Source organism: Scomber scombrus, chromosome 23 (assembly GCF_963691925.1).
Source record: "Scomber scombrus chromosome 23, fScoSco1.1, whole genome shotgun sequence".
In the NCBI taxonomy this organism is placed as follows: Eukaryota; Metazoa; Chordata; class Actinopteri; order Scombriformes; family Scombridae; genus Scomber; species Scomber scombrus.
Genome location: NC_084992.1, coordinates 9,524,528 through 9,539,463, shown reverse-complemented (window position 1 = coordinate 9,539,463; position 14,936 = coordinate 9,524,528). Strand labels below are relative to the sequence as shown.

Genomic DNA, 14,936 nt, shown 5'->3' with positions numbered 1-14,936 from the left:
TCTGTACTTGCAGCTGTTCTCCCCCAAATGAAGCGGTTGGCCCCGGTCGGCCACTGTAGAATGGGCTTTTAAAGAAAACATACTGCATAAAGTGTGAAAAATAAATAAATAAATAAAATATGATCACAAATGCAATTATACAAAATATAAACATTAAAGTAATGCAAATTAGGGGTTAGGGTTAAGGTTAGGATGTCCAGGATCATTTCCATCAGTTTCAAGCTGGATTTCAAAGGAAACCAGGTTGAAGCAATTAGAGTTCCAAGGAACAGAGAAAACCATCTGTCCAATGGAAAGTATTCTAGAAATGTTATCCACATTTTGAATTAATGTGGTTTTCCAACTAAGTGGCTAAGGGAGCTCTAACTGTGCCTGGGTGAAATGGTCTTTCTATTATCAGAGGTATCAATACATTATGTCTTTAGAAAAAGGAACGGAAAAAATCAGACCTCTGTGGCAGCCACAGGACTGATAAAACTCTGACCAATCCATGCTCTTCGCACCGAAAAGCAAAAACAAATCAGGTGTCTTCATGTCTAGTTCTGCATCCGCCCCCCTCTCTCCCTGCCTACTTTGCGCGTGCACGGTCTTCACCTGTCGCTGTTGCCAGTTTGTGGGGGCGTGGCTTGGACGGACTCACTGACGGGAGGGGGAGCAGCGGGGTGGAACTTAGGCTTGATTTATACTTCTGCGTCGGAACGACGGCGTAGCTACGCCGGTGCCCTGACGCCATCGTTGACCATTTATAGTCCCTGCGTCGAGGGAACGCATTGCTCTGCAATTCACCGCCATGCCGTGTGTGTGGTTTCAGAGGAGTCATATCCGTATCCTTGTTTATCTTCCGGTCACAGTAGCATGGTTTTTTTGTTTTTTGTTGGTCACAGTAGCATGTAGCATTGTGCTATGTGCGTTATGTGCGCTTATAACAGAAAACACATACCTTTTGTTCATTATTAATAATAATGGCGGTGTTGCAGGAAGAAAGACCGGAAAAAGCAACTGCCGGAGGAACTGACGTTTGACGTTGAGCGGACCAATCACAACACTTGCGGTCCGCGTTGCCGTGACGCGTAGTTAGGATTTTTTGGAGGTGCGCGTCAGGCTACGACGCAGAGAGCTCTGCGTAGCTACGCCGTCGTTCCGACGCAGAAGTATAAATCAAGCTTTAGAGGAGGCAGGAGGAGGTGCTATTTTCAAATCTTGCTAGCTCTCTTGCTAGCTTTCCAACATTACCAACCCTACCTTTAATGATTATATGCATGAGACATCAGGTTACCAGATTATTTTACTTATCTACAAGTGAGAAAATATAAGTCACTGATGAGTAAGTGGTTGCCTTGTGGTATTCAATCTAGTAAAAACCTAGATAATGGATGAGCAATAGTCTTTGGAAATGTGCCAAGTGAGATATCGTGTACATCTTGAAGTATCAATGATGAAGACTCAACCTCTAAGGTAAAACGTATCTCAGCCGTAATAGAGGCAAGAGGAAATCCTTTAAAGGAAGTGAAAGCTGAGAGAATTCTGGAGAAAAATGGCTGGATTACAAAAGCATGCACTAGCAGGATGGGAATGCATGACTTTCCCTTTTTTTTTTTTTTTTTTTACTAGTTCTTAGGAAGCCCTTGTCCTTGGCCAGTGTCAGCATGTATAAATACAAGGGCTCCATAAATATGGCTCACAGTTCTTCACACTGAGAAGAGGAACACACACACAAGACAGACAGATTCTCACAACCTGAGAAGAGAGGGAACTGCTGCAAAAACAAGCCTTCCACTGATAACTTACAGGACTAATTTCCACCATTCAAGACACAAGCATGAATACTAAAGTCCAGTGCATCATCCTCCTGATCTGCATTACTATTTGCACATCAGCAGGTAAGTGTTGCCCTCGTTGCTGGTTCCTTGGGTCGTGGCATGCTTTTTTAAAATGTTGTTTTAGAGCTAAATAATGATTAAAAACATCTAAATCTCTTTTTTTCCTGGGTTTAACATATCTAGAAATCATGGAAAGGTGAAACTGTGTATCATATGTTATTTACACTGTCCTCTGATTTTTCTTTCCAGTTATTAGGACCAATTGCAGATGTGTAACAACAATCAGAGGTGTGGATCCCCTTCGCATCAATGGACTCGAGATTTATGATCCACGTCCATATTGTAACAAGCAAGAAATCATGTAAGTACCTGCATATTACATGGGCAAATACACAACAAAACAAACCAGCTCCAATAATAAGGGTTGTTTACATTTTTCTTTTACATTTTTCTTTCCCCAACACAGTGTGATGCTGAAAGATGGGCCCCCACAGTGTCTCGACCCTACTGGCAAATTTGCCCAAGCACTAGTGGAAACAACACAAAGGTATGTAAGAAGCTTATTTGCACGGTGAACTCTCATTCAACACAGCATGAACTATGTAATAATTATATGAGAGTAACCTTGACAAATAATCTCCAGATACTGTACTTTTTTTACAAGCTGCTGGTACTACAGGAAAAGAAGTGAAATGTCAAAGGTGAAATGAAAAATGTTAAAGGCTGAACACGTGATTTCTTCACAGGAAGATGAAGCCGGTGATATAATGCGGATTGCGGGCGTGTATATTTTTTTCACAACTCTGCTGAAGTGCCAATTCCTAAGAGGAGAGAGCAGCACGCCTGTCTAGTGTGTAGTAGGTGTGGTTTGTGCGTGTTTCTAGAAAGTGAAAAAGAGGAGAAACAGGACTGAAACACGTCACACAGTTCCATTTCATGTATTTTGTAAAAAAGTGTGGCTCAGTTTTGCAAATTAGCAGCTGAAACTGACTAATACCTGAGCTTCGGCACATTTAAAACAAAGTACTGGAAGTCAGGGATGTACATGTTCTTACCCTGGAGAGATGGAAAGCTCTGCCTTCAGTTAGTGATGTAAATACACTGATGATGTGTTTGATTCAACGCTGCATTACATACTGGTTTCCCTTGTGTTCCTATTTAGTGCATCTTGTAGCAAATAGTCTGTCATCTTTCAAATATGATGTTTATGTCTTTGTTCAAGTTGACGGATAATTATGTGAAAGTGTGTAATGTCTACTAATTGTGCAGTATATTAAGATGATAACCAGTGTTTTGTATAAATGTTTCTTTTTTTTATACATGTATTTACTGTTTAATGTGTATATTTCACACTGTTTGTACACCATGTTTCTTGATTTTATCCGGAATCAGCATGATCCTTGCTATTTGGTACTAGGATTGAAGAGCCCCAAAAACTGCAAAAAAATAAACAAGCCCTTGTATTATATGTATTATATGTATAAATAAAAACTGTTTCCAATTCAAAGTGAAAATTGTTTCTTGCAGTTTTATCCTCTTGATGGCTGTATTGACATGTTTGATATTTTCTATATATATTTTCATGGTCTTACAATCAGTCATCTCTATTTGTGACCACTGCTGACACTAAGGCATAAAAGATCCTTCTGGGAGAATGCACTGTGGACAGATGAGTCCAAAATAGTGCTTTTTGGTAAAGTACATCATGTTACTGTTTACAGAAAACAAAAAAAGAAAAAGAACAGAAAGAAAAGAACACCGTCCTTTCGATCAAACATGGTGGGGGTTCACAGATGTTTTGGGGTGACTTTGCTGCTTCTGGCACCAGATGCCTTGACTGTGAGAAAGGTATCATCAATCAATCAATCAATCTTTATTTATATAGCGCCAAATCACAACAAAAGTCATTCTTTACACATAAGCAGGTCTTTAATTTAATTTAAAGAGACCCAACACTCCCACATGAGCGAGCACTAGGCGATAGTGGAAAAGAAAAACTTGGGGGGGTGCGGGGTTTAAAGAGTAGACAGAGAAAGAAGAGCAGAGAGAGAGGCACATTGAGAATCAACATTGAAAATAGTAGGTCCAGGACAGGAATCTGTCATCCCGACATTTACAACCCTAGTTTACCTGTGAGCCGAGAAAAAGAATGAGACACAATCTCCCAGAGTCGGTAGCGAGGGAGCAAGAGTGCGCTGTAAAGTTTGTGTTTATGTGACTATCAATGCAACATATTCATTGTTGTGTTAATTATTTGCTTTGTCAGGTAAAAATCCCATTAAAAGTCCCCTCAAGGTTGTTTTCACACTGAAACACTGACAGTGGCAGAATTTACGGTTGACAACAACATATTACTAAATCAACTGGAAAACTGGGTGAGACTTTCTGGCACAATACTAAACTGGTTTGAATCCACCCTAAAGGACAGGGACTACTTTGTATCAAAAAGTATTTACACATTTGGGCAGATAATTATGTGCAGAGTTCCCCAAGGCTCCATTCTTCTGTTGCTGGCTCAGATTATAAAAACAGTAAAATAAGTTCCCATAATGGAGATAACACTGAAGTAATTGTTTTTTGGAGCCAAGGAAGAACAATTCAGAGTCTATAAAGTCAACAATGTTCAAAACCACAAACCAAGCCAAAAATCTTGGTGTATGTCATGGACTCAGATCCTAATTTCAACAGCCACGCTGAGCCAGTTACAAAGTCAGCCTACTATCACCTGAAGAATATATCAAGAATTAAAGGACTTTTGTCTCAGCAGGATTTGGAAAACCTTGTATATGTATTTATCTTCAGTATTTGAGTGCTGTAACAGGTCTCCATAAAAAGTCAGACAGCTATAGCTAATTCATAACGCTGCTGCTTGAGTCCTGGCTAAGACCAAGAAAGTGGATCTTATCACACACTGGCTTCCTGTCTGACAAAGAATCAACTTTAAAACACTGTTCTTGGTTTACAAAGCACTGAATATTTTAGGGCCAAAATACATTTCTGATGTTACGTTAGGAACCATCCAGACCTCTCAGGTGGTCTGAGACAGGTCTGCTTTCTGCCCTCAGAGTCTAAACTAAACATGGATGAGCATTTTCTAGTCTTTGTGCTCCACATATCTGGAACAAACTCCCAGAAAACTGCAGGTCTGTTGCAACTCTCAGCTCTTTTGCAACTAAAATCCAAATTTTAGGGTTAATATCCTACACCACACTGTAACTTGTTATTCTCCTGTTTTATGTCTTATTCCATTTAAGTGTCATTTTATTTCCAATTTAACACTTTTAAATTGTATTTAAATATATATTTGATATTGCCATGTGTTGCTTTTATATCCTGTCTTGATGTATTTTATGTTTTATGGAAAGAACTTTGAATTCTTTCAAAAAATGAGTCATGTGGACTTGAGGCTTGATGAGGTCATGATGCCCCACAGTTATGACCTGAATGTCTGATAGAGACACATGCTTTCAGTCATAAGGGAACAACATTTCAACATTCCAAGTCAAGTCAGACAGCACTGTCATTTTTTTTTTAAAAGGAGGAAAAAAGTTTCAGTTTTAATCTTTGCCAAAGTGAATTTGGTTTCTGTCTGAATGAACATTTCAGTCTTTTGTCTCAAAACCTTCAAACTGATATTTTGTGTGTGGATACAGGTATATCTTGATCCAAATTACTGTTGTCTGATAGATGTTAGATATTATGTCAAATTATGGAGTTTCTACTACCAGCCAAATATTGCTTTAAGAGATAACTAGTGAACAAGTGAGACTTTGAACTATGATCAGTCTCAAGAATCCTTTTTTATCTAATAATTAATTGATAGAAACAATGTACAGTCCCCTCCATAAGTATTGGAACAGTGAGGCCAATTCCTTTATTTTTGCTGTAGACTGAAAACATTTGGGTTTGACATCAAAAGATGAATATGAGACAAGAGATCAACATCTCAGCTTTTATATCCAGGTATTTACATCTAGATCTGATACACAACTTAGAAGATAGCATTATTTGTAACGGAACACCACATTTTTAGATGAGCAAAAGTATTGGAACATGTGAGTGACAAGTGTGTTTTGTTGCCCAGTTGTGTCCTACTACATTGATTATTCAAACAATAAATAGTGCTGAATGTCTACGCTCAGTTTAATATTTGGGTTTTACCTGTGCAGACTTAGTTAATTATAGTTAGATGTGTAACCAACATGAAAACCAGAGAGCTGTCTATGGGTGAAAAAAAATTGTGCAATTGTGAAGCTGAGAGAAAATGGAAAATCAATCAGAGCCATTGCACAAACATTGGCCATAGCCAGTACAACTATTTGGAATATCCTGAAGAAGAAAGAAACCACTGGTGTACTAAATAACAGACGTCTAACGGGTAGACCAAGGAAAACAACAGCAGTTGATGACAGAAACATTGTGATAGCTGTAAAGAAAGATCCTAAAACAACTGTTAGTGACATCAGCAACAACCTCCAGAGGGCAGGAGTGAAGGTATCAGAATCTACTGTTTGCAGAAGACTTCATGAACAAAAGTACAGAGGCTACACCAGAAGATGCAAACCACTCATTAGCAACAAGAATAGGAAGGCCAGGCTGGATTTTGCCAGAAAGTACAGAGACGAGCCTCAAAAATTCTGGGACAACGTTTTATGGACTGATGAGACAAAGATTAACCTTTACAAAAGTGATAGAAAGGCTAAAGTTTGGAGAAAGAAAGGATCAGCTCATGATCCCAAACATACAAGCTCATCTGTGAAACACGGTGGAGGTAATGTCATGGCTTCTGCTTGCATGGCTTCTTCTGGGACGGGCTCATTAATCTTCATTGATGATGTAACACATGATGGCAGCAGCAAAATTAACTCAGAAGTCTACAGAAACATTTTGTCTGCCAATTTAAAGAAAGATGCAACCAAACTGATTGAGAGATCCTTCATCATGGAGCAAGATAATGACCCAAAACACACTACAAAAACATCAAAGGAGTTCATCAGGGGCAAGAAGTGGAAGGTTTTAGACTGGCCAAATCAATCTCCAGACTTAAACCCTATAGAGCATGTATTTTACCTGCTAAAGAGGAGACTTAAGGGAGTAACCCCCCAAAACAAACAACAACCGAAAGAGGCTGTGGTGAAAGCCCGGAAAAGCATCACAAAAGAAGAATGCAAAAGTTTGGTGATGTTAATGGGTCACAGGCTTGATGCAGTTATTGCAAGCAAAGGATTTGCAACTAAATATTAAGTCTTATTCATTTTAATCTATTTTAAGTCTTTCTGTTCCAATACTTTTGCTCACCTAAAAATGTGGTGTTCCGTTACAAATAATGCTATCTTCTAAGTTGTGTATCAGATCTAGATGTAAATACCTGGAAATAAAAGCTGAGATGTTGATCTCTTGTCTCATATTCATCTTTTGATGTCAAACCCAAATGTTTTCAGTCTACAGCAAAAATAAAGGAATTGGCCTCACTGTTCCAATACTTTTGGAGGGGACTGTATGTATATAAGGAAGGAACATCTATGAGCTTTAATACTGTGGTTAATCTGCTTGTACAATAGTTTTCTTGTAGTTAACAAGCTTGCATTATAAAAACATGGATTCTCTTGTTGAAATTCTATTCATCTTTATCCAGTTGTACATATCATGATAATTATTACTGTTAGTTTGAAAATCAAAAGAAAAGTAAGCATTTTAAACGTTAATGCATACCATAACACAAGATGATATTTGAAACATTGTTAGATAAAAGAGAAATTAAATATTACATAGGCTATATGCCATTTTTTCATTTTTCAAATTTTCATTCATGCATGCAATTTGTCTCTGCAAAGGAAATAATTATTCAGAAATTATTTAAATTGCGATACACATTCAAAAAACACCACCTCAGCCAACCAAACTACTAAATTGCAGCAGCATCTATCTGTTGGAATCACACAACTTCAAACCTCCACAAACAGATAAACATCACACACACATTTGACATATTATGGCCTTATAAAGGTGCCTGTACTGTATACAGACAGGTTAAAAAATGTAAAAGAAATGTCTTTGTCCCCTTTAGAGGGAAGGGTCACTGCAGATCATTAAAAAGCTGTTCTTAGGGGTCTCCTTTATCCTATGATAAACATTTCTATCCTGATGGGAGTGGTGTCTTCCACAATGACAGTGCCCCCCATCCAAAGGGTCACTGAATGGTTTTATGAGTATGAAAATGATGTGAATCATATGTCATGGTCATCTGGATTCACCAGATCTCAACCCAGCTGAACACCGATTGGACCAACGTGTTAGTCAGCGCTCTCCAACACCATCATCAAAACACCAAATAAGGGAATATCTTTTGGAAGAATGATGTTAATCCCTGTTTAGAGACTTGAACAACCCCCTAGGAACAAAACATAACACCATCAACAACAACCTTCATGGGATCATATGCACTGTAGCCAAAGGTAAAACTGTGTTTGTTTACTGATCTATATTTGATGACCTGGTTCAGCAGGGGAAACAGAGTTCGAGACCACTGCAGAACCATGACAAACAGAAGAGAAATGAACCTGCAGACTGAAGGGCCACACAGACATGCTCAGTCTGTATGACTCATGTCTGTGACTGCTGACAGTGATCATGCTGCCTCCTAACCTCAACAGGGCCTCTGGTCTGTCCCTGACTGCTCCGTCGCATGACTACCTTCTGCTGCACACGTGAAAGCACCAAAGTGAAACCAACACACACACACATACACAGGTCTGGGAGTTTTTTCCCCTCAAAACCCCGCAGCATGGGTGGCACATGACCACTGTATACATAAATACTGCAGTACAGATGTATGTGAAAAGTTGCCACAGCTGTGTGATATCGGTTGATTTTACTTAACAAGCAGCTGTATAAACAAGATGAAGATCTGCATCCTACTCATGATTGGGACCCTGATTGTTCTCACTGACGGTAAGAGCACAGATACTTAACTGTGTTACTAATCCTTGCTGAGAGGTTGTGAATTAATTCGTAAAGTGATGAGCTTCAGGTGGTTTGATTGAAAGCTTGACATACTGTATGATATGATGATATGATAAGTTGCTGGTAGGTACTGTAGACATTTTGGGCTGTTATTCAACATCTCTGAAAGTCTCTCAAAGTTTTTCCTGCTGAGTTCAATAGAAAACCATCTGGAAACAGCACCTTTGTACTTTAACATTAAAAAAACAACTAGGTGAAGATTAACGATCGCTATTCTTAAATGTTCCCTTAAGTCACACAGGAAAGCAATCCACATTGTATTTTCATATTAAGTTGATTATTAAAATTGTTTTTGTTTTTGTAGGTTGTAACCCATTTATTTGGTAAAACAAGTACTGGCGTGATTGCTGATCACTTTCCAAATTATGTTACTGTTAATGTTACTGAAGAATCAGTATGTTTTTTTTCCCAGCTTTCAGTAAGTCATTTGTTTGTATTCCTCTTTCTAAAATATGAAAATCAAATAGTGGAGAACACAGTTAAAACAGGCTTTTGTTCTATCACATGAACATCATGTCTTTTGCCTTATGTTGTTGTCAAAGCTGTATGGCAATTCTGTCAAAAGCACAGATTCATATGAAAAGTCTGTATTGAATTACTACAAGTCTTCAAAATGTGAAATGTGAAATAAATGGAAACCAGTACGCTGCTTGTGTAGTCTAATGTGTCTAATCGGTAAATAAAATCTAAACATTTGCAAATTCAGACAGCGCTTACTTAGGTACTGTACATTAATATATTTAGAAACTTGGATTTGAGTTGAATTTTAACCACAGTTTAAAATAAATCTCTGTGGTTTTTCAAGTAGATCTTGCCAGAGAAGAACCTCCACTTATATCACTTTGCTGAAACTTACTTTAATTAAATTATACTGCCTTATCGTTAAAACCATATTATAAGATTTCATGATCTCTGCTTAACGAGTGAAAACAGGAACCATCAAATGTGAGCTGTGGGACCCGGTCACTGACTTTACTGCTCATTAGATCGAGGCAGGGGGAGCGTTGTGGGAGGAAAAGCAGATAAGGATACTATTAAAATATTATTAAAAAATTCCTGTTAGGATGACGATGTGGAGTGGTTGTTTCCTGAGCTGTATGCACAAATACTGACACTGACCATCGTACAGCCTAGCAGACTGGGAGTTTTCAAAGATGAAGTGGTTATTACAAAACCACTCTGTTTTACTCCATGAAGTTGAAATATTACTGCAACTCAGCCAATGACAAACTCTTTAGTCTTAAGTAAAAAAAACAGAGACCCTGAACGCTTTTTCACAGTGACTTTTACATTTTAAACCCGTAATGAACCAGAAGATTACTGGATGGAAAGAGAGGAAGTGCAACCCACAAGCTATGTCACAATGCTAAGGCGGGTGGTGGTGATGAAAGCACGCTGTCAGCACAACTTTCTTTTTTTACTGAGAAAGTTGGGTTGCCAGCATTTGATTCAGTGATTTATGTAAGGATGTATGTGTTTAGAATACACTGTATACTATATTAATAACCACTTATAACTAGCCCTTCTTCTTTTGGCATTGTAAAATATCACAAGCTTTACAAATACTGAAGTGGAAAGCATTTACACAAGCAGATAAATCCGCAAACAAGTTGTGAGCTCATCTTTATTTTTATGAGTGATTTCTAAAAGTCTACAAGTGGTTTGTTTGTCTGTTTAAAAATCTGGATTCTGACTGAGTGTCCGTTGATGTCAGGTATGCCGCCGATCAGCAGGGACTACAACACGCACTGTCGGTGCCTGAAGGTGGAGTCGAGGATCATCCCTCCCGACAGCCTGAGGAGCATCAAGCTTTTTCCTGAAGGGCCCCACTGCCCAGACACAGAGGTCATGTAAGTGCCCTCATATCAAGCTCAAATCTTCATTATCTGTTAGTCATCCGACAATTTTCTTGATTAATTGGTTTTCTTAATAGTCATAAAATGTCAGTGAACTGTGAAAAATGGCCATCACAATTTCCCGTAGGTGATATCAAATTGTTTTGTCCAACCAGCAAAAACCTTGAAATATTTCATTTAAAGCTGATTTAATACACATTACATACCAGTGTTGGGGAGTAATTAGTTACATGTAACAGCGTTACGTAAATTAATTACAAAATAAGTGTAATTGTGATTTACTGAGAAAAAATGTGTAATTAAATAACAGTTACTTATGAAAATGGTGATGATTACAAAAAGGGTTACATCTGAGTATTTTCTGTTAAAAGCTTAGGCTACATGTTGAATAGGCCACTTAGTAAAGCCATTTGATGCTATTCTGAGAACATGCTACTGAATACATATATTGCTGTTTTTAATTCTTTGAAAACTATATTTGTTTATATTTAGTAAATAAATCATGATGTGGGCTTATCTGGAGCACACATGGGCTTAAATGGTGTCACAGTACCATGTCACACTTTTAACTTTTTTCATAAAATAGTCTTATTTTCTATTCCAAAACCTACATGAACTAATGAATACATTTTCAAATGAGAGATAAATCTTGCTTTATAAGAAATGATCTCCCTTATACATCATGTCAGTATCCATGAAAAAACACCTGAACTGAGATTTTTGTGCTTCATGGTCACACGTACCCTAACAGCTGAAAACATTGGTTAGAAAATTAGAAAAAGTGATCATAAAGTAATCAAATGTAATAAGTTACATTACTTTGATTAAGTTATTGACATAGTTACACTACTTATTACATTTTAAATAGAGTAACCTGTTACATTTCCAAAGTAACCTTAACAACCCTGTTACATACCCTAAAAGACTGATTAACTGATTGACCAATCAATGAACTGACTAATCATTGAGGATCAGAATTAAGTATTTAATAGTACTTTGACCCTCTTTACTTTGATCAGTTATTGTGAAACATTAGGTTTCAGTAACAATAAACCTGACAGCCAACCGACCACACAAGGAAGCAGCCTGTTTAAAGCAGCCTGTCAGCGAAGAGTGACTGCTCCTCTATTGTCTCACCTTATCAGTATATTTAAATTAAGATGACGCATATATTACATGAAAGGCACCACAAACTTAGAAAAGAATAGACTTCCATTACCTGTTTTTTCCATCTTTATCTCCCACGTCAGACCACTTGGGATCTCCTATGGCCCGTACAGATGAAACAATTGTTATAGATATATATTAAATCGAGACATAATTTCTGGCAGTACCCCCTTTCCCACGCTAATGCATTTTACAGACACTATAGGATTTAATACCTAAATACTATAAATGTTTGGTTTCTAGTAAAAAGATGTTTTGACATGCTCTCAGGGAATTGGCTCTAACTGTGTTGCATATTTTCAGAGCTGGACTGTCAAATGGGGAGAAGGTGTGCTTGAATCCTCGGTCCTCCTGGGTGAAGAAACTAGTCCACTTTGTTTTGGAGAGGCAGTTACATCAGCAGGGTGGGGCACTCCCCAAGAATCGAGGATAAAGGGAATAATTAAATCCAGTTTTTATATTTGAATAAAAAAATCTGTTCTGGTTTCCATTATATGTTTCAGCTTGTTTGTTTTTTCTTTTCAAAATGTTAATATTGTATACACATTTTCAAAATCAAACACAAAGTAAGATGTGTTTGAAAGTGATTAAAAAAACCTGCTGTAAAGTAAATGTGTTTTTTTGTTGTTCTTTGTCAGATATTTATATGAAATTTGACTTTGTATGTCAGTACTTCAGTTCTCTGTGTAGGAAGATTGATTGCATAATCATCTGAATGCTGATACTGTATGCAGGGGCGTAGCACCAAGTTCTGGGCCCCCATACATAAGCCTCCTGAAGTGCCCCCCACCCCACCCTAAGTCATTTGTTTCTATTCATCTTTCTAAAATATGAAAATCAAATAGTAGAGAATTAACGCAGGCTTTTGTTCACACAACCAGTCTCACAGCAAAATGCATCACAGCTACGTTGGTCCACAGTGCAAAACGTAGCAATCTCACAATTTGGGCTCATAAATTGTGAGATGGCTACATTTTTATTGACCTTTAAACCTTAAACTTGGTGCTTATAGAAAGCTTAAAGTAGGGTTGTAAATTAGGGTTTTAAAACAATATTTCTACTGAATATATAAAATATTGGGTACAGCCGAACTAGTAATTACACTGTATCTAGTTTATCTATGTTAAGAAAAGGCATATTGCTTTATTTCTGCTATTTTCACTAATATCCTAGAAATGGGATTTTTGGAACGGAAGTTTTGGGTCCTAAAGTAGGGTTGTAAAATAGGGTTATGAAATGATATTTGTTTTCGCAGACAAAAACTTGAATGTCACGTGAACGCAGTCCTATAGAAAAGAATAGGGCAGAAAAAACGTAGCCATCTCACAATTTATGACCCCAAATTGTGAGATGGCTACGTTTTGCACTGTGGACCAACGTAGCTGTGATACATTTTGATTTGAGACTGGGTTGTCAAACAGATCCGCAATCCCAAGTTGTCTGTTTAAAAATCTGGATTCTGTTTGTGTGTTTGTTGATGTCATCCATCTTTATCGCACACGTCAGACCACTTCTCAGTCTCCTATGGCCCGCACAGATGAAACAATTGAGGACTGTAAACATCCTTCTTTTTCCAAAACAAATAAATAGAGACATCATTTCTTAACATTGTGAATAATATCAGGGGTTTTTTTCAGTTTTTCTCCTCCTCAACTATATAAATAACATTTGTCTTTGCCAAGTTCAGCACAATAACACTGGATGACTCCCAGCTGTGTCGCTTAAGAGTTATAGCATTTATCATCAGTACTGCTAGTGGGAATTTGGAGGCTTTCAAAACCTGAGGAGGAGGTGTTTATATTTTCCAAGTGATTTTCATTATAACCCAAACATGTATTAAAATGTTTACATACACAAACATTTTGTCACAAAATTATGCATTCTTATTAAATACCTACATAGAATTTGGACAACTCAACAATAGGGGCCATGTCGTCACCATAAGGTCCGATGGTTCAATTAAACGAGGCGGACATGCTACGTCTAAATAAAGTGCTTGTTTTCTCCAGTGACAGGCTCATAAATGTCATTATCATTGGCTCACAACACTCTATGTGTGTTTACCACAATAACTGATTAAAAAACGGTAAAATGACCATCAGTTGTCAGTCATCATATTAGTGTTTACCGTTCTCTCCTTCCCACTCCAGGGGTAACACTGATGTTCGCAGTTGTTAAAAATAAATGTGTGCTTGCATGAGTGTGTGTATGTAAATGTGTGTTTGTGCAAAACAAATAGAGTCTTGCAGATCTGAATTTATAGCATTATATCTAAATCGCTCTCTCTCTCTCTCTCTCTCTCTCTCTCTCTCTCTCTCTACTACTGAAGAAACTAATCAGCAGGGAGGAGCATTTCCCAAGAATTGAGGATAAAGGGAGTGTTGCAAAATAAGCTGTTGGAAGTTGTTCCTTTGTGCAGCAATGAGTCATGCAGTTTTCAATTTGTAATAGATAACAAAAAACACATGATTGAATCCAGTTTACTTTCTAACATTTCGTACATCTATCTCCACTCCCGTCCACACCTCTCTCATCAACTGTCTGTGAGCAATCTTTCACACAGTCCCCCACCTCTCCATCATCATCGATTACTCCACCCTGTCTCCCTCCACTCATATCTGCAACATCTGTGTGATATTCAACACTAATCTCACATTCCAACTCCACATCAGTCATATAACTAAAAATGCTTTCTTCCACCTCCTGAAACTCTCATTCATGCCTTTGTCACTTCCCGTCTAGACTACTGTAATAGTATTCTCTTTGGGTCTCAATAAACTTCAGTTTATTCAAAACTCTGTTGCCCAACTCCTCACTCGATCCCATTTTAATGACCACATCACCTCCGTCCTCCAGAACCTCCACTGGCCCCCCATCCCTTACCCCATCCAATATAAACTGCTCCTCACCTTCAAATCCCTCCACAACGTCGCCCCCTCTCACCTCACTGACCTGCTCCACCCGTACTCTACTTCCCATAACCTCCGTTCATCAGATACTAACCTCCTTTCCACCCCTCTTTAAGGACCAAGCACCAGACCTGGGGGGACAAAGCCAAGTCAGTTGCTGC

General features: G+C 38.0%; 3 protein-coding genes across 3 annotated transcripts in view; all 3 read left to right on the top strand.

Moving 5' to 3' along the window:
• aadat (aminoadipate aminotransferase) overlaps positions 1-14,936 on the top strand; it is a 175,074-nt gene that overhangs the window by 114,650 nt on the left and 45,488 nt on the right. The gene's annotated exons all lie outside the window — the stretch shown is intronic.
• On the top strand, positions 1,687-3,328 carry LOC134005668 (growth-regulated alpha protein-like). The gene is made up of 4 exons (XM_062444646.1): positions 1,687-1,880; positions 2,070-2,181; positions 2,287-2,367; positions 2,567-3,328. The coding sequence occupies exons 1-4, from the start codon at positions 1,820-1,822 to the stop codon at positions 2,586-2,588; spliced, it is 276 nt and encodes a 91-aa protein (XP_062300630.1). The 5' UTR covers positions 1,687-1,819; the 3' UTR covers positions 2,589-3,328.
• cxcl19 (chemokine (C-X-C motif) ligand 19) lies at positions 8,640-12,478 on the top strand. The gene is made up of 3 exons (XM_062444642.1): positions 8,640-8,771; positions 10,558-10,693; positions 12,170-12,478. Exons 1-3 carry the CDS (start codon positions 8,720-8,722, stop codon positions 12,297-12,299), a joined length of 318 nt encoding a protein of 105 aa, XP_062300626.1. The 5' UTR covers positions 8,640-8,719; the 3' UTR covers positions 12,300-12,478.

Coding starts and splice junctions, on each gene's coding strand:
- cxcl19 (XM_062444642.1), top strand. CDS start 8,720: ATGAAGATCTGCATCCTACTCATGATTGGGACCCTGATTGTTCTCACT. Junction 8,772..10,557: donor CCTGATTGTTCTCACTGACG/GTAAGAGCACAG, acceptor CGTTGATGTCAG/GTATGCCGCCGATCAGCAGG. Junction 10,694..12,169: donor TGCCCAGACACAGAGGTCAT/GTAAGTGCCCTC, acceptor GCATATTTTCAG/AGCTGGACTGTCAAATGGGG.
- LOC134005668 (XM_062444646.1), top strand. CDS start 1,820: ATGAATACTAAAGTCCAGTGCATCATCCTCCTGATCTGCATTACTATT. Junction 2,182..2,286: donor TGTAACAAGCAAGAAATCAT/GTAAGTACCTGC, acceptor TCCCCAACACAG/TGTGATGCTGAAAGATGGGC. Junction 2,368..2,566: donor CTAGTGGAAACAACACAAAG/GTATGTAAGAAG, acceptor ATTTCTTCACAG/GAAGATGAAGCCGGTGATAT.